The 22145-nt window shown below is 43.3% G+C and overlaps 1 protein-coding gene across 1 annotated transcript in view; it reads left to right on the plus strand.

Annotated features, from left to right (window-relative positions):
* Positions 1 to 22145, plus strand: part of LOC126416916 (uncharacterized) — an 85140-nt gene that overhangs the window by 15776 nt on the left and 47219 nt on the right. Inside the window, exon 2 of the mRNA XM_050084799.1 lies at positions 17488 to 17836. Within this exon, the coding sequence (XP_049940756.1) occupies positions 17488 to 17836 (349 nt within the window). The remainder of the gene's footprint in view (positions 1 to 17487; positions 17837 to 22145) is intronic.

Here is a 22145-nt window from a genome sequence, read left to right on the forward strand (position 1 = left end):
TCTTTTTGATGGCTGTAGGTGTTACGGTAATCAGCCTAGCAGCAACTGCCTTGTGGTCGCTCATCCCTGCGTTCGTCACAACACTCACTATTTGTCCAGGATTATTTGTTGCAAAGAACTCAAGTATGCTTTCGGAACCATCAACGCTTTGAGTCAGCTCATGAACTAACTGTTCAAAATAATTTTCTGAGAAATCATAACAGTATAATTTCTGATGACGTTTTATGCCTGCCACCGGCATAAAATTTTTCCAGCATATCGAGGGTAAATTGAAGTCGCCACCCACTATAATTGTATGAGTGAGGTACCTATTTGAAATGAGACTCAAGTTTTCTTTGAACTGTTCAGGAACTACATCGTCTGAGTCGGCGGGTCGGTAAAACTACCTAATTAATATATTACTCTGATCGTCAGGTATAACCACTGTAAGTAGGCTGTTTATGTTTTCTTATTGGCAACGTTACGTAGCGCTCTGTATGAAAATCACTGGCTGTGTTGTGTGCAGTCTGTGGCTAGTTTGCATTGTTGTCTGCCATTGAAGTGTTGGGCAGCTGGATGTGAACAGCGCGTAGCGTTGCGCAGTTGGAGGTGAGCCGCCAGCAGTGGTGGATGTGGGGAGAGAGATGGCGGAGTTTTGAAATTTGTAATACTGGATATCATGAACTGCTATGTATATTATGATTTTTCAACACTATTAAGGTAAATACATTGTTTGTTCTCTATCAAAATCTTTTATTTGCTAACTATGCCTATCAGTAGTTAGTGCCTTCCGTAGTTTGAATCTTTTATTTAGCTGGCAGTAGTGGCGCTAGCTGTATTGCAGTAGATCGAGTAACCAAGATTTTGTGAGGTAAGCGATTTGTGAAATGCATAGGTTAATGTTAGTCAGGGCCATTTTTTTGTAAGTATTTTTGAAAGTCAGATTGCGTTGCGCTAAAAACATTGTGTGTCAGTTTAAGCCCAGTCACGTATATAATTTTTCAAAAGGGGACGTTTCATATGTCGACCCTTAGCCGAGAATACCTCACTGACCCTGCCAGGATACCTCACTGGAATCATCTGATTTTTTTCTTGTAGTTTGTGTAATTAGTGTAGCTTTTGTTTATTGCTAGTGCGTAATTATAGAGAGTTTCCTTTGTAGTTGTAGTTTTTCATTGTTGTACAGTAAAACAGTTGTGGCATGCATGTAGATTTGCAGCAAGTATTTCGCAGCTGCGCTTGCAATTAACTAGACATTATTTTCAGTGCTATGTTAATGTGTTCTCTTATTTTTGCTCTTCAAATTGTGTTTTTCTGTGTTGTCGTGTGAAATATTGTGACAATAATGGCGTGTGAAAAACGTAATACTAGGCTCCAAAGTAAACTGAGAAATGACAGTGAAGACGAAAGCAGTGTGTTAGCGCCACCGTGTAATGAATTAACTAATGCTCAACATAGTAATTTGGTAATTGTGCATAGGGAAATGGAGCGGGCGGCAAACAATGGTGTAGGCAGTGAAACAATTAGTGAACAGGGAAGCATTATCGATCGATCGGTCGGCAATAGCTCGCCACAGGAATCCGAAAAGACAGGACACAATTTTGCAAATACTGTAGATTCAGGTTTTGCGTCCTCACCGTTTTCTCAAATAAGTCAAGACACATTTTCTGCTTGTCAAAATGTGAATGTTGCCGGTGCAAATGCACTGCCGAAAAGCGTAGAGGAACAGATTCCAGACACTAATGCATTGTTATTACAGCTAATGCAACAAATGGAACAAAATCAGAGACAAACACAGCAAAAGCTTCAAAAGTTAGACACAATGGAACAACACCAGAGACAAACACAGCAAAAGCTTCATAAGTTAGACACAATGGAACAACACCAGAGACAAACACAGCAACAGTTAGACGCAATGGAACAAAATCTTCACACCACGCTTGAACAAACACGTGAAAATTTAACTACTGAGTTACATAAAATCGAATCGAAATGTCAAAAAGTCTGTAACGACGTAAAAACACAAATTTGTGAGCATTTTCAACCTATTTTTTTGCGGCATGAAAATGCATTACAGAATCACGAAGCGGCCATAAAAGAACTGCAAACCATTGTTCATGAAAATCATGAGACCTTGTGGGCTAAAATTTACTCAGTTGCATCTACCGATTCGGTTACGCAACTTGCAAAAACTCAAGAAAACTTAAAGGTCACAGTAGATTCGATTTCAACACAAATGGACACTCCGAAACTTTGTTCAGAAAAACACACTGAGGAAATGTGTTCACTATCGGAGAAAGTAGCCGAACTTTCGGATCAGTTCACTAACTTATCTACAAAGGTAGATGATAATCTGAATGACACAAAACCGGTAGTCTTTAATGACACAGAAGAGTACGAACAAATTAGGAAATTCAAACAAAATCAGAATCAAATTAATACGCAACACCAAAGAGAAATCCGGGAAGTACAAGATCAGCTGACACAGTTAATACAAGAATTACGTATTTCAGAGGATACTCGCGCCCCAATACGGGAAGAGGGACTTAGAAATACGGAACAACCACAAAATAATAACACAGGACACTTCGGAAGTTATGAAAGAAATTGGCAAGGTGCACCGAATTTTGAGATGGAACCGCCGAAACGACGTAACAATGACCGACATGCAACTTGCCGACATCATGATTTTGACTATAAGCTGTTCATTACTACACGTAAATTCAAAACATTTAAGAATTCCGGCAACGACATTCATCCACAAGCGTGGCTTCATCGATTCTCTCATTGTTTTCCACCCAACTGGTCATTAGAGCACAGATAAGAATTTATGTGTGGCTACTTAGAGAATGAACCAGCTGTAAGAATGCAATCGGTCATTCACGATTGTCACAGTGAAGGAGAATTTTACCATGCCTTCCTCTCAGCATATTGGTCTCAAGCTACACAAGACCGAGTAAAACATAGCATCATGACGATGAAACACTTTGAACAATCAGAATTTTCCAGTCTTGTCAAATATTTTGAAGACATGTTGCATAAGAATCAATATCTTTCAAACCCATACAGCCCTTCAAAACTCATCCGCATTTGCTTAATGAAATTGACTGAACATTTAAGAAATATTATTTTGGCAGGACGTTGCAAAGACGACATTGAAGCTTTTCAGGGACTCTTACAAGAATTAGAAATTGACACTGGCAATCACGGAACGCGAAAACAGGAACACAACAATTACAGGTCACATCCGTCGCAATTCCGCGATGAAAGAAGTAATAACTGGACACGACAAGGCTATTCTCACAACACAAATCGTGACCAAAACAGACACGACCCGTATGACAACCACTGGCAGAGTAATAATAGTTACAGAGAAAGATCACATTTCCGTAGTAATGAATATGACAGAGATTACCTTAGAAACAGACAATATGGGAACCAAAACAATTATTATCAAGGGAGACAGAATAACTTCAGACGCAACAGTTCAGCGCGCCGGTTACGATTCAGGAAGAAATTCTCCACCACATGACCGACAAGAAAGAAATTATGAAATCTACCGACATGACGAGACACGAGATAATCATAACGACAGACCTGAATTTCATCAGAACTGGCGGGATTCAAACAGAGCAGGGCACTTTCGAGAACGTGAATTTGTAGAAGCTAGGTCTACTAATCCCAATAACGATGCGCGCCAACAAAGGAACAGACAATGACTCACACCGCAGGCAGCCACGTGCGCCGACTGGCTCAGAGAAAAATAACATTGACGCTAACCCTGAGAAAAATTTTAGCATTCCTCACCGACGTATACCGCATGATAATTCCGTTCAAGTTGAGTCTCTGCGTACTAGGAAGAGTAAAGGATTGCACCACATTTCACATGTAAAACCGTTTATTGAAAGATAATCTGCTTTTTAGCTTTGTCTTTGCCATATAACTTTTCACTTTACATTACTAGTATGCTTTGTCAAATGTAGAATCTGTTAATATGCAACAATGTTTGAAGTTAAATATCCAGTCAAGAACCAATAGAACTTATTTAAACAGAAATTAGGAATGCATTGTTATTGTGAACAGACGACACAGTGTTATTGTACATTCTTGCTTGTTAGTTGCACGACTACGCAATGACTGTAAGGCTCACATACTTAGAACATTTACCAGTACTGCTAATGAGATTTTAATGCAACATTTTGGTTTACTTGAAAATACATTCTGGATTTAAAGTACTTTCTGTGAGATACCAGATGACACAGTGGTTATTTTATGTGACAGCTACACGATTTTATCACGACGCTACTAATGAGTGACAATTTATAATGTTGTTTTCGCGGTGTATCTGTTTTATATCTGCACGGGTTTTCTGAATTCTTCTGGAAAGTAAAACATGTTTTAGTAGTACCTTTTGTGGTATAGCTACAATGAGACAGTCTTTTTCGTAGCACAACAATATGTTACATTATAGTACTTTCTTCATCATGGGAATAAACATAATAACTACGATATCTATATGCAAAGCATCTCACTTTTGTTTATGATAGGTGAGTACATTGACTTCAGCAGAACTTTGCTTACAGAGGATGATAACTACGACACTTCAACAGAATTATCTTACAGCAAGATGCACATTTAGCGCTACAGGACAAGCACTTCAGTGATTAATTTTGTACTTAAAACATTTATTTTTAAAGATTTTTGAATTACAAAGAAAGTTTTCTGTGATACATTTCATTCCATTGCTGTAATCTGTGACACCTGAGGGTATAATTACATTAATCCTCAGGGGGGTACACGCCTACTTTGTGTACCATGTGTTTGGCAAGCACAAGGAGCTCTAGCTAATATGGTATTTGCTTATACAACTTTGCACATCGGTACCATATTTCTCTAACACAGAATTACACAGCTATCTGATCATTTAACTGAGAGATAAACATTTTTTACTACATCAGTGACATATGTTTACGCAATTACACAGTTGGGTAACTTCACATTTATGAAATAGTATTTTGTCTGTACTTTGTGAACTGTTCATATTTTTTTGGAACCATTGTGATACTATGAGAGCTTTGAATGATGTATTTGGTAAGAGAGCATGATTTTTAAAGTAAGTTTGAGGTAAATGACACTACTGACATGTGCAGAGAATTTTTTTTAGGTTTTGAAACTATTGGAGGAAGCTACGACGATTTTGAGATTTGGCTGAGGTTTTATGATGTTATTATTACGATGATGATGTGTATTATGCTGTTGAGGTATGTTTATGATCAATAAGGTGATGCTATATGAGTTATTTGAGTATGCTACGTATCTGTTATGATGAAATATTGAAGAAGTGTCAACGAATAAGGTAAGGAATAATGAGTAGTGATTAGGGACTCTGATTTGTGGAAAAGGATGTTGGAAACCAAGAATCGTACTTTAAGAGTTATGAAATGTGTGTAAATGCGTGAATGTATCACAATTCTGACGAAAACTTTTTAAATACTGTAACGCAAATTCTCAACCTGTGGAATTTTTTTATATGAGACTGTTACTGTAGCGGAAACTGCTGTTGTAAATATTTCGGTAAGAAAGTTAAGTGACCACCTTCACGTAATGCGTCGTGGGCACCCAGCTGCGTGAAAGACACCTGGAGAAAAAGCCATTAGTGTGTGCCTTTCAGAGGCACAGGTGGAGAAAAAAAAAAAAAGCGGGACCATTATTCTCGCTATTGACATTCCTTTGTAGAATGCATCGCAAATACGACACACTCAAACTTGGAAACATATGATAACACTGTGGAGCTCTTAATTTATATTTACTGAAATTCCTAATGAAATGAGGAGAAATATTGTTATGTCTATACACCTGATTATGACTACTGTCTTTCTAGGTGAGAGATTTTTTTTTACTACCTAATGAAATGCCATATGGCTAATGAATGTTGTTTCATGCCTTCCTTTGTACATATTTGCTCATTTTCTTTAATATCTAGTTTCTAGCTGCACTGCAGCATTAGTTATTATAAAATTTAATAGATGTACTAATATCACTATTTTCTGTCTACAGACCCAGTAAAGAATACATTTCTCATATACATTGTTAGAAAAGAGAGCACAAATAGACAATTCCCTTCACAGGAATTGCATAAATAATTTTTTAAATAACTTGGTAACTTTCTTGCAGAGTAAGTTTTTGTGATGCATCACTCTAGTGTTAAGATGTGACATAGGTATTAGACTTGGCCATTTTTAGTGTAAAATTTTTTCTGCTTGAGCTATGTCATGTTTAGATATATGTTATTGCATTTGCTGCTGCTGTTTGCCAGGCATAGTGTTACTGAATTTGACTTTGTATTACTCTGTTAGGCCAGTTTTACTACGAATTTATTTTTCTTGTTTGCTGCACATTGCCTTATATTAGTTGTAATATTGCATTTGCTTTGCTAATTTATGCTGCTTGCTTTGCCATTTGTATTTTTTATCATTGCTGTTTGTGTTAATTGTTTTGTGCTGCTGCATTGCCTCGTTCCTTAGTTTAGCATCTGAGCTCAATAGATTTAAGTTAGCTTAAGATGGGGTAGGCTATATGAGAGAACGAATTGTGATGAATTGGAGGAAATGCTTTGAGAAGCTATAAGAAAATGGTTTGGCCAAAAAAGTATTTTGAAAGAGGATATGAACCAAAAAAGTAGGGTTTAGGGACAACAGGTTTAGGTAGGATTTTCTTGGAAATAAATGATGAGGTAAGATAATGGTAAATAAATAATGGGGTAAGAAATGTGTGAACATAAAAATACAGAAAGCATGCTTGGATAGAATTTTTTTGGTGGAGAACAAATGTTGAAATAAGAGGAAAGATATATGGAATGAAGTTTTGGGGTGGACTGCAGTACCAAATGTCACACTGAAAACAAACCCTGTCCTGTATTTTTGTGTTATTACACTATGTGAATTTGTGTTTTTCCTGTCTTAATGTGTTTAGCTAATAAGAGTTATGTTGTAGAATTTTTCTGATAATATGTTACTTTCTTTGTAAAGATGTTTAGACATTATTTATTCTGTTCTGTTTTAATGCTCATGTGTGAAGTTGATGTTTCAAAAGTTATTCTGATCTTTTATGTATTTACTTACGTCATAATTCCTGTAACACTGATGTATATATTATTTTGATTCTTTTGCAAAGTCTGTACTACAAATGTTATCTGTATTGTTATGTTCTTTAATGATGTATTTTGTACCTTTGTAATTGTATTCTTATGTTATAAAATTGTAATTGACACCAGTTCATCAAATTAAGTAACTTGTAAGTTCCCTTTCACTGCACACGTTTCGGTTGGTCATAGTATATGGACAATATGTGAGAAGTAGGGACTGTTAGTGTTTGCACGTGTGTTAAAAATTCAGCAAGGAACTGGATAACAGCATTGCTGGTTCTAAGGACAATTCCAAAAACTTTTTGAGTGCACAAGTGGTGGTTATGGATTTGCTATATTGCCTGCAAGACTCTTCGATGGTGATTGTGCACCTGCACAGTCGCAGCAGATGGCTGCTTGTCATCTGTACAAGGACTACAGTGGGTCTACACCTTTGATGATCCATCAATACCATTATTTCTACAAGGACTGCAGTGGGTCTGCACCTCTGGTGGCCCACCAATACCGTAATCTCTACAAGGACTGCAGTGGGTCTGCACCTCCGGTGGCCCACCAATACCGTAGTCTCTACCAGGACTACAGTGGGTCTACTCTGTGATGACCTACGTACCAATATTCTTCAAAACTTCGTCTGACTCTGCGGTGGGTTTGCTCTGTTGTGGCCCATTACCTGTCTGCATGTCAAGAGTCAGCACTGTCTTTCCGTTGGAAGGACAACACTACTTCTTCAAGATTGCATGGAAATCCACTACTTCCATGTGCATTTTCTTTTACTGCTCAAACTTTGAGAAAAACACTGCAATTTTCCTGTGATAAATGATCACGACTGTCTTTATGGACTGTGAGAAAATTTTAGCTTTTGACCAACGTTGTCTCAATAAGTGTGTGCATTTGATATCTTTGTTATTGCAATTACGAAAAATTTTATCAAATCATTATTGGCCACTGCCAAAACAATTTGTAAAATTTTTTGTGGGGAGTATGGGGGTTATGTAAGTAGGCTGTTTATGTTTTCTTATTGGCAACGTTACATAGCGCTCTGTATGAAAATCACTGGCTGTGCTGTGTGCAGTCTGTGGCTAGTTTGCATTGTTGTCTGCCATTGTAGTGTTGGGCAGCTGGATGTGAACAGCGTGTAGCGTTGCGCAGTTGGAGGTGAGCCGCCAGCAGTAGTGGATGTGGGGAGAGAGATGGCGGAGTTTTGAAATTTGTAATACTGGATATCATGAACTGCTATGTATATTATGATTTTTCAACACTATACATTGTTTGTTCTCTATCAAAATCTTTCATTTGCTAACTATGCCTATCAGTAGTTAGTGCCTTTCGTAGTTTGAATCTTTTATTTAGCTGGCAGTAGTGGGGCTAGCTGTATTGCAATAGTTCGAGTAACCAAGATTTTGTGAGGTAAGCGATTTGTGAAACGCATAGGTTAATGTTAGTCAGGGCCATTATTTTGTAGGGATTTTTGAAAGTCAGATTGCGTTGCGCTAAAAACATTGTGTGTCAGTTTAAGCCCAGTCACATATATAATTTTTCAAATGGGGACGTTTCACCACTACCCACACTATTTCGCAGGAACTATCTACTTCAGTTTCACTACAAGGCAAACTACTGCTGACAGCAATGAATACTCCACCACCGACTGTATTTAATCTATCCTTTATGAGCACTGTTAGATCGTTTGAAAAAATTTCGGTTGAACTTACACTCCTGGAAATTGAAATAAGAACACCGTGAATTCATTGTGCCAGGAAGGGGAACTTTATTGACACATTCCTGGGGTCAGATACATCACATGATCACACTGACAGAACCACAGGCACATAGACACAGGCAACAGAGCATGCACAATGTCGGCACTAGTACAGTGTATATCCACCTTTCGCAGCAATGCAGGCTGCTATTCTCCCAAGGAGACGATCGTAGAGATGCTGGATGTAGTCCTGTGGAACGGCTTGCCATGCCATTTCCACCTGGCGCCTCAGTTGGACCAGCGTTCGTGCTGGACGTGCAGACCGCGTGAGACGACGCTTCATCCAGTCCCAAACATGCTCAATGGGGGACAGATCCGGAGATCTTGCTGGCCAGGGTAGTTGACTTACACCTTCTAGAGCACGTTGGGTGGCACGGGATACATGCGGACGTGCATTGTCCTGTTGGAACAGCAAGTTCCCTTGCCGGTCTAGGAATGGTAGAACGATGGGTTCGATGACGGTTTGGATGTACCGTGCACTATTCAGTGTCCCCTCGACGATCACCAGTGGTGTACGGCCAGTGTAGGAGATCGCTCCCCACACCATGATGCCGGGTGCTGGCCCTGTGTGCCTCGGTCGTATGCAGTCCTGATTGTGGCGCTCACCTGCACGGCGCCAAACACGCATACGACCATCATTGGCACCAAGGCAGAAGCGACTCTCATCGCTGAAGACGACACGTCTCCATTCGTCCCTCCATTCACGCCTGTCGCGACGCCACTGGAGGCGGGCTGCACGATGTTGGGGCGTGAGCGGAAGACGGCCTAACGGTGTGCAGGACCGTAGCCCAGCTTCATGGAGACGGTTGCGAATGGTCCTCGCCGATACCCCAGGAGCAACAGTGTCCCTAATTTGCTGGGAAGTGGCGGTGCTGTCCCCTACGGCACTGCGTAGGATCCTACGGTCTTGGCGTGCATCCGTGCGTCGCTGCGGTCCGGTCCCAGGTCGACGGGCACGTGCACCTTCCGCCGACCACTGGCGACAACATCGATGTACTGTGGAGACCTCACGCCCCACGTGTTGAGCAATTCGGCGGTACGTCCATCCGGCCTCCCGCATGCCCACTATACGCCCTCGCTCAAAGTCCGTCAACTGCACATACGGTTCACGTCCACGCTGTCGCGGCATGCTACCAGTGTTAAAGACTGCGATGGAGCTCCGTATGCCACGGCAAACTGGCTGACACTGACGCCGGCGGTGCACAAATGCTGCGCAGCTAGCGCCATTCGACGGCCAACACCTCGGTTCCTGGTGTGTCCGCTGTGCCGTGTGTGTGATCATTGCTTGTACAGCCCTCTCGCAGTGTCCGGAGCAAGTATGGTGGGTCTGACACACCTGTGTCAATGTGTTCTTTTTTCCATTTCCAGGAGTGTATTTCTGCCTTTAACCAGCTTCCTGTGCCTATAACTGTTTGAGATTCAGTGCTTTCTATTAGGGCTTGGAGCTCTGGTTCTTTCCCAACGCAGTTACGACAATTTACAACTACAATACCGATCATTTCTGCAACTACCTAACTGTGTTTCACCTGCCCCCTTTTAGACAGATGCCCTTTCTGTTGTTTCGTGAAACGCTCGAACCAAAAAAACCACCCAGTCCCTTTCACACAGCCCCCGTTACCCGTGTAACCGCCTCCTATGTGTAGTATACTCCTGACCTATTAAGCAGAACCCGGAAACCCACCACCAGATGGCGCAAGTCAAGGAATCTGGAGCCTACACGGTCACAGAACCAAATGGTTCAAATGGCTTTGAGCACTATGAGACTTAGCATCTGAGGTCATCAGTCCCCTAGAACTTAGAACTACTTAAACCTAACTAACCTAAGGACACTACACACATCCATGCCCGAGGCAGTATTCAAACCTGTGACTGGAGCGGTCGCGCGGTTCCAGACTCAAGCGCCTAGAACCGCTCGGCCACAACGGCCGGCTGGTCACAGAACCGCCTGAGCCTCTGATTCAGACCCTCCACTTGGCTCTGCATCAGAGGACCTCAGTCGGTTCTATCGATGCTGCTGCAGATGGTGAGTTTCGCCTTAATCTAGGAATTAAGAGTGGCAGTCTTTACCATTTCCGCTAGCTGTCCGAAACCAGACAGAATCTGCTCCGATCCAAAGCGATACATGTTATTCATACCAAAATGAGTCACCACCTGCAGTTGTCTGCACCCTGGACTTTTCAAGGCATCCGGAAGCACCCTTTCCACATCCGGAATGAATCCCCCCGGTATGCACACAGAGTGCACACTAGCTTCCTTCCCCTCCTTGGCAGCCGTGTTCCTTAGTGGATCCATTATGCACCTAACGTTGGAGCTCCCAACTACCAGCAAACCCACCCTCTATGAATGCCCAAACCTTTCGGATCGAGTAGCTTCCTCTGGAATAGGGTGGACGACTCCATCTATCTTAGAGACATCGTCAGTGACAGATAACACTCGAAACCTGTTCGTCAAACGAATGAGGGAGACCCTACGATCAGCCCCTCGTAAAGTTTTTTCCTGTCTCCCAGACGTTGGAATGATCTCCCACTCGACCACAGGTGAGGGGTCAACCACACTACAGGCGGCCACAGCAGTGGACCGATCAGGGGACATGTTGGACGTGCTCCATGTACCTTGCATCCCCACTTCTGACCCCCCCACATTGATGCCCCTTGGTAGCAGCCTCAAGCCGTGTGACAGAAGCCAATTCAGCCTGGAGCTGTGAGCAAAGGGTCGCCAACTCAGCTCGCATCCATACATAGAAATCACAGTTCCTATTCATTACTGCATTCGCTCCTGTTTGAAGCTCGTAAAAATATGTAACAAACGAACTGTGTACTTGGATTATTAGCAGCAGGAATTCTAAGTTCTCTCTCACTAATGGTATATATTACACTGTGCTGTTCTAACCAAAACAAACAAAAGCCTAAACAATACAAGGGTCGATATCAACGGCGGTACTGTACGCTATGCTGTTATTAAAATTAAACTAAAAATAAAAGGTTGTGCCTAGTAAGCACTCGAACACACAAGAAATTACAAAAATAATCTAGTAACTACATAGGTATCTGTAAATAAGTCGCTCCTGTTGGAAGCTCGTAAAAATATATAAAAAACGAACGGTATACTCGCCTTATTAGCAGCTGGAACACGAGGTGTCGTAGAGTGCACACAGAGGTGAGAAAAGTCGTGGAATACCTCGTAACATCGTGTCGGACATCCCTCTGCCCGGCGTAGTGCAGCAACTCGACGTGACATGGACTCAACAAGTTGTTGGAAATCCTCTGCAGAAATATTGAGCCACAGTGCCACTGTTGCCGCCCATAAGTGGGAAAGTGTTGCCGTTGCAGGATGTTGTGCACGAAGTGATCTGTCGATTATGTCCCAAACATGTCCGACGGCATTCATGTCGCGCTATGTAGCTGGCCAGATGATTGGTTCGAATTGTCCAGATTGTTCTTGAAACAAATTGTGAACAATTGTGGCACTGTGATATGGCGCACTGTCATCCATAAAATTTCCATCGTTGTTTGAGTAGATGAAGTCTATGCATGAGTGCAAATGGTTTCCAAACAGCCCAACATAATAATTTCCAGTCAGTGATAATTTCAACCCAGTCCATTCCACGTAAACAGAACCAACAGCGCAATGGAGCCATCACCAGCTTGCATAGCGTCTTTTTGACAATTTGGGTCCATCGCATCCTAGGAACTGCCCCTTAGTCGAACTCTACCAACAGCTCTTAGCCACGGCCACGGTTTCCATTTGTCTAGGGTCCAACCGATATGGTCACGAGCCCAGGAGAGGCGCTGCAGGCGATGTCCCACTATTAGCGCAGGCACTCGTGGTGCTCCTCTGTTGCCATATCCCATCAACGCCGAACTTCGCCGTACTGTCCTAACAGATACGTTCGTGGTACGTCCCACATTGATTTCTGCGGTTATTTCACGTTATGTTGCTAGTGTTTTAATACTGACAACTCTACACAAACGCAGCTCCTCTCGGTCGTTAAGTGAACGCCGTCGGCAACTGCGTTGTCTGTGGTGAGAGGTAACGCCTGAAATTTGGTATTCTCGGCGCACTCTCGACGCTGTGGATCTCGGAATATTGAATTACCTGACGATTTTTGAAAGCGAATGTCCCAAGCGCCTAGCTCCAACTACCATTCCGCGTTCAAAGTCTGTCAAATCCCACCGTGCGGCCATAATCACGTCGGAAACCTTATCACATGGATCACTTGAATACAGATGACAGTCCTGGCAATGCTCTGCAGTTTTATTCCTTGTGTAAGCGATACTAACGCATATCGCTATCCCATGCCTTATTGTCACCTCAGTGTACATTTGAACATTAAACGGTAGGTATTCAGTCAAAAAATGCTACCAAAACTATACAGTATGGATGATTTCTGCTTGTAGTCTGAAGCTGTGAAATGAGAATGGTTCCTCCTGACTGTAATGGGATTCGAAAATGATTTATCGCTACAATATCTTGTCAGACGATCAGACTGTAGTTCAACCACGAAATCTTCTCATACTACTGAGAATGGGGGAAGGCATTAGCACCACTGCTACACAAAATATCTCATCATTATATAATATACACACAGAGAATTCTTCCACAGTAATCTGCATTCCGGAAACCGCATCGGAAATTACCTTTCCGCATCTGGAATTAGTGGCCAAAAGAGCGGAATATATGTTATTAGTGTTGTTAGAAAGCTGTATACAATCGAACTGCTTGGTTATACGTGCACCGAATAATCACCGAAGTGAGACAAAGAGTAGTACCGGACGAAAGAGACCACTTGAGACTTTCACCGTTGTAGTGGGACCTAGCAAGCCTAGATTTATTTCTGAAGGGGCTCGAGTGGACACTACAACATACAAGCACAAAATATTAGGTCATTTTATTAAACTTTTAACAATATGAAACGCTTAACTTGGAATCAATCCATGTCCACAAGGATACCAATGTGTTTGTTATAGTCGCGAAATTCTATAAGTTATCGCTTGATACAATACGGATTGATAGTGTCTTCCCTCAATATACAACTGATTACTAGCTTCTATACACTTCTGAGTTATAATACAGCTGATGTTGGTGGATCTGAAGCATGACGATTCTGTCGTCGTATGCGATGAGAGTAGAGTGAGCTGAGCGTCACTGTGCCAATGTGAAAACTCGTTTGTTGCCACTTCTCTCAACGATTTTGTAATTTCCGCTGGAATGCCATCAATCCCTTCTGCCCTATTCAATGTTAACTCTTGCAGAGCTCTTTTAAATTCTTATTCTAACACTGGATCTCCTATAGCTTTTATATCACAAACCATACACAACTGGAAAAGTACTCTTCCAAAGTACTCATCCAGCACCGGCGGCATATTGGAACCTCTTGAGGGCGCCTTTACATCGACGTCTCTCATTCGTTGTTGTGTCAGGCAGTGACTGTTCTTAACTGTGGATCCGTCATGGCGCACCAACTTTGGCGTGGGATCTCTTTATTTGCAAAGCGCCACGAATAGGCTTCCAACAAAAGATGATAAGATGGTGTCACCCAAAACGTGCATCAATCTTACATGTAACAATAATGAACGGTTTAGGGAGTGCAAAAATAACTAGCCGTAATGACGAATTTTATTAACTTCAAATTAATCAAACAACAACGTAAACCGCATGGAGTTCTCAATAACCGTGTCATGAATTGAACTTCTAGTAAATGGAAGAATCATACGTTGAGTATACAAATCTTCCAGCAAAGCGGGATACTATTTAAAGCGCAGAAGGAGACAATAAGAGTGCATAAAGCGTCGGATTGAATCAGTGCGACTGATCGTTAGCAGCATCCGGATTATGAAAAACGAACGATCTCGGAACCGTTATAATGCTTCGGTCCTGAATACCATATCACGTTATAAGTCATTACAAATTCTGAATGCGGAATGATGGTAAAATAACTGTGCAAATATTTATATCACACGACTGAAATGTTCTGAAAGTTTCCTGAGAACAACCAAGGCATAACTGAATTCTCGCCAAAATCTCCAACACTGCTATAGCGTGTTTAATCTTTAGTGAGCTTCTCGGACCTTAGCTAAACAGTCACGAGAGAGGGGTCGCTTGGCTCACTTGACGATCTGTATTTGATCTTTGTACATCCATATTTAAACTGGATGAAGATGGGACACATCTGGTATAATTTTTGTTAAAAATGAAATTCCTCCAGCTGTACTTAAGATTTTATATTTGCTTCGCTAGCAGTTTCGACGTTGCGTCAACGCCATCTTCAGGCCCGCACACTTTGAATTACTGCCCGCCATCCACGTGGAGCACGTGTTGGTCTCACCGCGAACTTCTAGACTGAGCCACACACAACTGATTTCATCATAGTGTACGGGCCTGAAGATGGCGTTGACACAACGTCGAAACTAGTAGCGAAGTAAATATAAAATCTTAATTAGAGCTGGAGGAATTTCACTTTTAATGAAAATTATACCAGCTGTGTCCCACCTTCATACAGTTGAAATATGGATGTTTGAAGATCAAATACAGATGGTGAAGTGACCCAAGCGACCCCTCTCTCGTGGCTGTTTAGCTAAGGTCCGAGAAGCTCACTAAAGATTAAATAGGTTACAGCAATGCCTCAAAGAGAGAACTCAAAGAATTTCCACGACTAATCGATAATGGTTATCGCCTGTCTTTGCTGAATATTACAATGCCTATTTCGCGATTTAGAGAATAGGAAAACTTGTAAGATGGCAAGAACTATGCCCCTTACATGAAGTCATTAAAGATCACCTAACTCACGTTGAGCGAACAGTAGGGCTGAACAAAAAATGACTGACAGGCACAATGCGTCTTGTAGAGGGTATAGTATGGATGTATTGGAATAATTAATGTTGGGTGATGGTTTTAAAGTAATTCACATGACATGAAAACTTTGTGGAAACGCGTCGATTTACTGGAGGCTAGTTTATCCCAGGGAAGTATTCGAGTGACCGTGGCCGGCAGGGGAGCGGCGAAGGGAGGCGACAATAGGCAGCTTAGGGCGGCTCAAGCTCTAAGAAAGTGGTAACGGGGCGCGGCCTCCAGCTGCCTTAAGATGGGTGACAGTGAGTGGGTGGTTTGTCCCCATGCTGGTGTACTGGGAAGCAGACGGAGAACTTGTACGCCTGTTGATAAATGTCTGTCATCCCGTTTTCAGTGAAACATGCGAGAAAGCCGCGCAAAGCTACGGTGGAGCGATCAACAGAGGTCAAAATATGCGTATTCGTGACTACAGCAACTTCACGCTGAATTCACGGTCCATAGAGTCTGAAGTAAATCAGGTGAAGAGCGACAGAATGAAATACGCCGGCCTCCGATGGGAACGTAGGACCAAGGAATCTGAATACTCTCCTGGGAGTCAGAATTCCGGAAAACTTGGTGTTTGTGCAGACGCTAACCTTGATGGGTGGCCTGGGAGGAGCTGAATAACAGAAGTTGAGAAGAAGGGAAATTTTGTGGGAATTTGTTCACTTCCCAGAGCAGGCGTTGGTCGGCGCTGGGAAGCGACGCATAATTAATGGGACTTGCGCTGCAATTGGCGTAAGTGATTTTGCTGGAGGGGAAACCGAGGCAAAGAGCGGACTGGGAGAAGTCCCCGTAGTAGTCTACCCTTCCCAGCTTGCCTAGAGTGCGGATGTGGCGTTCTTTACTCAGCTTGCCTGGGAAAGAGTGAGCATCTCTACAGTTTAGGACCTAGCAAATGGAACGATTGAGCTCGGAGATAGGAAGTTTTGGTTCAGCTATGTACTGTACAAGATAGCTAGGAGTGAATAAACGAGCGCAGCCTTGCAGCACCACGAGGTCGGCCGACATCTGCACAACGACGCCGCTCCGCCACGCTGTATTCGGTGATATTGCGCCCTCTCCGGCCACTGATTAATTTGTTGGATCACGTGGGGAAAGTTTCCACGAGGGTTTCATGGGCTGTGTATTGCAGAATTCTTCTCGCACTTCGCATTACGGCTGTGTCAGTCGATAGGAATTACTTTTGAGTTATCACGCTTTACTCCACGCAAACGCAATTTATTACCACTGCCTGTTAGGAGAGTCATATAATGTGATGATTGAAGGTCGTGAGTTAAAAATAAATCTGTGCTAATCGATTGCATCTGTTTTCAATCAAGTAGTTGAAATCCCAAGTCACTTTCATAATTAATTTTATGTTCAACATCTGCATCTGGTGTTCAATAGCTGAATATAACATCAATGTGCACCCCTTTTAATTAAAAGGGATCAATTCCGAATCAATTAATGGTAACACTGCCACAGCAGTTCAATCAGGAGTCACAGGGCCTTATTACTTTGTTTGCGTTATACGACATTGTGGCAGTTTGCACTGTTGGTCTGTTAGTCAATTACCTGGGGTAAACACACACCAAAACCAGATAAGTGACGGGTGGGGTGTTACAAACTGTGGGTGGTAATGAAAGTGCAGTTTAACGCAGTTGTCAAGTTCTAAAATCAGGCAAGGCAAGGACGTGGAGCCCGGCAATAGCACTGCGGTGTTGAAGCCGACCGTGGGGATGAGGAGAGCCTAAGCTGTAGGAACACCAGCTGTGCGGGCCGGTTACCCGATCTGTAGGAGCGGTTCCGCGGAAGGCGCGCCGCGGCCGGGCTCCCAGCCTCACGTAGCGGCCACTCCACGGCCATCAGCGGCCGTGAGCTTCAGGGAAGCGGCTAATTGTGGCCCACGCGCGATCGCGGGCCGGAACATCACCATTCGCCACCGTCGTTTACCAAAAGCAAGTACTAATTTATTCGAGGGCGGCGCGGAGCGCATCCTCGCGGCGTTTTTGCCCTGCGCGGCGCTCCCGGCTAACAAGCAAGCGGCGGGCGGGTACGTGTCCGGGACTCCCACGGCGGGCGCGCCCCAACAAAAGGCGGCCGCAGCGACAACGGGCGAATCCCCGGCGGCAAAAAGCGCGCGCCGTGTAAGCGCCCAGCCGGCCGTGTAATCAGGCAATTAAGCCGTGCCGCGCTTTATTTGCAGTCTCAGGCCTCGGCGGGTCGCGTTTTTACCGGCGCTGTTTGTTCAGCGTCATAACGAATGGTAATTCTGCTGGCCGTTTCACAGAAACAAGCCTTCCACATCGTCCCGTTTTTACGCTCGGATAAACCGAGTGGGCGGTGGGAGCTGGTGGCGTATTCAGAGAGGAGCCTCTCAATAGCTCTTCACACCATTCTACCGCAATGGAAACTAGGGAGATCAGATGCTTCACTCATCTCCTGAAATACACTAACTACTCATCTTGTTGTGCAGTTCTTCTTGTTGTCTCCGTGCTTGCTAACAAAAGCCCGAACCGAGCTACTGAGCGTCTCTCCTGCAGAGTCTTCCACTGGAGTTTATCTATCATCTCCGTAATGCTTTCGCGATTACTAAATGATCCTCTAACGAAGAGCGCTGCTCTCCGTTGGATCTTCTCTATCTCTTCTATCAACCCTATCTGGTACGGACCCCACACTGTTGAGCAGTATTCAAGCAGTGGGCGAACAAGCGTACTGTAACCTACTTCCTTTGTTTACGGATTGCATTTCCTTAGGATTCTTCCAATGAATCGCAGTCTGGCATCTGCTTTACCGACGATCAACTTTATATGATCATTCCATTTTAAATCACTCCTAATGTGTACTCCCAGATAATTTATGGAATTAACTGCTTCCAGTTGCTGACCTGCTATTTTGTAGCTAAATTATAAGGGATCTATCTTTCTGTGTATTCGCAGCACATTACACTTGTCTACATTGAGATTCAGTTGCCATTCCCTGCACCTTGCGTCAATTCGCTGCAGATCCTCCTGCATTTTAGTACAATTTTCCATTGTTACAACCTCTCGATACACCACAGCATCATCTGCAAAAAGCCTCAGTGAACTTCCGATGTCATCCACAAGGTCATTTATGTATATTGTGAATAGCAACAGTCCTACGACACGTCCCGGCGGCACACCTGAAATCACTCTTACTTCGGAAGACTTCTCTCCATTGAGAATGACATGCTGCGTTCTGTTATCTAGGAACTCTTCAATCCAATCACACAATTGGTATGATAGTCCATATGCTCTTACTTTGTTCATTAAACGACTGTGGGGGACTGTATCGAACGCCTTGCGGAAGTCAAGAAACACGGCATCTTCCTGTGAACCCGCGTCTATGGCCCTCTGAGTCTCGTGGACGAATAGCGCGAGCTGGGTTTCACACGACCGTCGTTTTCGAAACCCATGCTGATTCCTACAGAATAGATTCCTACTCTCCAGAAAAGTCATCATACTCGAACATAATACGTGTTCCAAAATTCTACAACTGATCGACGTTAGAGATATAGGTCTATAGTTCTGCACATCTGTTCGACGTCTCTTCTTGAAAACGGGAATGACCTGTGCCCTCTTCTAATCCTTTGGAACGCTACGCTCTTCTAGAGACCTACGGTACACCGCTGCAAGAAGGCGGCAAGTTCCTTCGCGTACTCTGCGTAAAATCGAACTGGTATCCCATCAGGTCCAGCGGCCTTTCCTCTTTTGAGCGATTTTAATTGTTTCTCTATCCCTCTGTCGTCTATTTCCATATCTACCATTTTGTCATCTGTGCGACAATCTAGAGAAGGAACTACAGTGCAGTCTTCCTCCGTGAAACAGCTTTGGAAAAAGACATTTAGTATTTCGGCCTTTAGTCTGTCATCCTCTGTTTCAGTACCATTTTGGTCACAGAGTGTCTGGACATTTTGTTTTGATCCACCTACCGCTTTGACATAAGACCAAAATTTCTGAGGATTTTCTGCCAAGTCAGTACATAGAAATTTACTTTCGAATTCATTGAACGCCTCTCGCATAGCCCTCCTCACACTACATTTCCCTTCGCGTAATTTTTGTTTGTCTGCAAGGCTTTGGCTATGTTTATGTTTGCTGAAGTTCCCTTTGCTTCTGCAGCAGTTTTCTAATTCGGTTGTTGTACCATGGCTCCTTTCCATCTCTTACGATCTTGCTTGGCACATATTCATCTAACGCATATTGAACGATGGTTTTGAAATTTGTCCACTGATCCTCAACACTATCTGTACTTGAGACAAAATTTTTGTGTTGAGCCGTCAGGTACTCTGTAATCTGCTTTTTGTCACTTTTGCTAAACAGAAAAATCTTCCTACCTTTTTTTAATATTTCTATTTACGGCTGAAATCATCGATGCAGTAACCGCTTTATGATCGCTGATTCCCTGTTCTGTGTAAACTGTTTCAAATAGTTCGGGCTTGTTTGTCACCAGAAGGTCTAATATGTTATCGCCACTAGTCGGTTCTCTGTTTCACTGCTCAAGGTAGTTTTCAGATAAAGTACTTAAAAAATTTCACTGGATTCTTTGTCCCTGCCACCCGTTATGAACGTTTGAGTCTCCCAGTCTATATCCGGCAAATTAAAATCTCCACCCAGAACTGTGACATGGTGGGGACATCTACTCGAAATATTTTCCAAATTATCTTTCAGATGCTCAGCCACAACAGCTGCTGAGCCAGGGGGCCTATAGAGACATCCAATTACCATGTCTGAGCCTGCTTTAACCGTGACCTTCACCCAAATTATTTCACATTTCGGATCTCCGTCAATTTCCTTCGATACTATTGCACTTCTTATCGCTATAAACACGCTTCCCCGTTCACTGTCCAGCCTGTCTCTGCGGTATACATTCCAATCTGAGTTAAGGATTTCATTACTGTTTATGTCTGGTTTCAGCCAACTTTCTGCCCCTATTACTATATGGGCATTGTGACCGTTTATTAATGTGAGCAGTTCTGGGACCTTTCTATAGACGCTCCTGCAGTTTACTATTAGCACATTAATATTGTTATTCCCTGTTGCATTTTGCCTACTCCTACCTTGTCGCGTCTCAGGAGGCGTCTTGTCGGACCTAGGGAGGGAATTCTCTAGCCTAAAAAACGCACATGTGCACTCCTATGATCCTTCCGCAGAAAAACTGTAAGGTGGCTATAATTTCGCACCTTACAAGAACTCATCCAAATACTTTGCCGTGTTTTACAAACACAATTAGGTATCATGAGACAGATTGTACATAGCATATATGAATATATAAAGGAGACTGACATTTTCACGTACGTATTGTAAGTAATTGTTAACACTTATTGCATGAAAGGTGACGGAGTGGCTTTATTATAAAAACGACCTAAAGAATGATTGCCTGTACTAGTAGAGGTTGGGAACGCCAGTGGAGATGAAACGATAGGCAGAACTCTAGCTCTGGGTGGAAGGCCCGCACAGGTGTTGGTCCTGCTTAAACACAGGAAGTAGACGTCTTGGCACGTGAGCTCTGGAGCACAATAGGGTGACGGCCGGCCGCTATCGTAGTAGGCGCCGGAAGGATAACGGGATAATACTTCCGAACGCTGAAAATCTTGGACGTAGGTGAGAGGAACGAAGAAGCGGCACCTCGGAAACCACGCAGGCTGGGTTATTTCCAAGGATTTTTACTCAGAAGCGTACCATTGTACGAGTATAGGTTTTTCCTCGCAAAGTTTCCGCGCTGGACGACAAAAGACTAAAATATGGTTGGTCGGCGTTCGGAAGAATCTGTAGAGAGGGAGAATATTCCGTGGTTTCGGGAATATGATTCGTTTTCGGAATTACGATGGTAGGGAGCCAAGCCTTGCTGGGAAGCCAGCGATGGAGAGAAGTGGTCTTCCGTTGTGAGCGCCCGTGTGTGACGGACGCTCGATATCAGCTTTGTCGATACAAACGAATTTGCTGTCCTTGCTCTAATGAGAGTTTATATTTAGAACAGTCAGGAAATGTACTGTTGCAGACCTATACGATTCAGAACTTCGGGTTGGAAGTCGTCATTGAGTACTCATCGTTCAGTAATTGAGAGCACTTCCTCTGCCTATACTTACGTTGAGACGTTATCTGAACTCCGTCCTTGCGGCTGGGAGTTCGCGTTTCTCGTCTGTAGAACACAGAGAGGAGTAGACAATATTAGATTATACACTCCTGGAAATGGAAAAAAGAACACATTGACACCGGTGTGTCAGACCCACCATACTTGCTCCGGACACTGCGAGAGGGCTGTACAAGCAATGATCACACGCACGGCACAGCGGACACACCAGGAACCGCGGTGTTGGCCGTCGAATGGCGCTAGTTGCGCAGCATTTGTGCACCGCCGCCGTCAGTGTCAGCCAATTTGCCGTGGCATACGGAGCTCCATCGCAGTCTTTAACACTGGTAGCATGCCGCGACAGCG

This window comes from Schistocerca serialis, chromosome 8 (genome assembly GCF_023864345.2).
Source record: "Schistocerca serialis cubense isolate TAMUIC-IGC-003099 chromosome 8, iqSchSeri2.2, whole genome shotgun sequence".
Taxonomy (NCBI): domain Eukaryota; kingdom Metazoa; phylum Arthropoda; class Insecta; order Orthoptera; family Acrididae; genus Schistocerca; species Schistocerca serialis.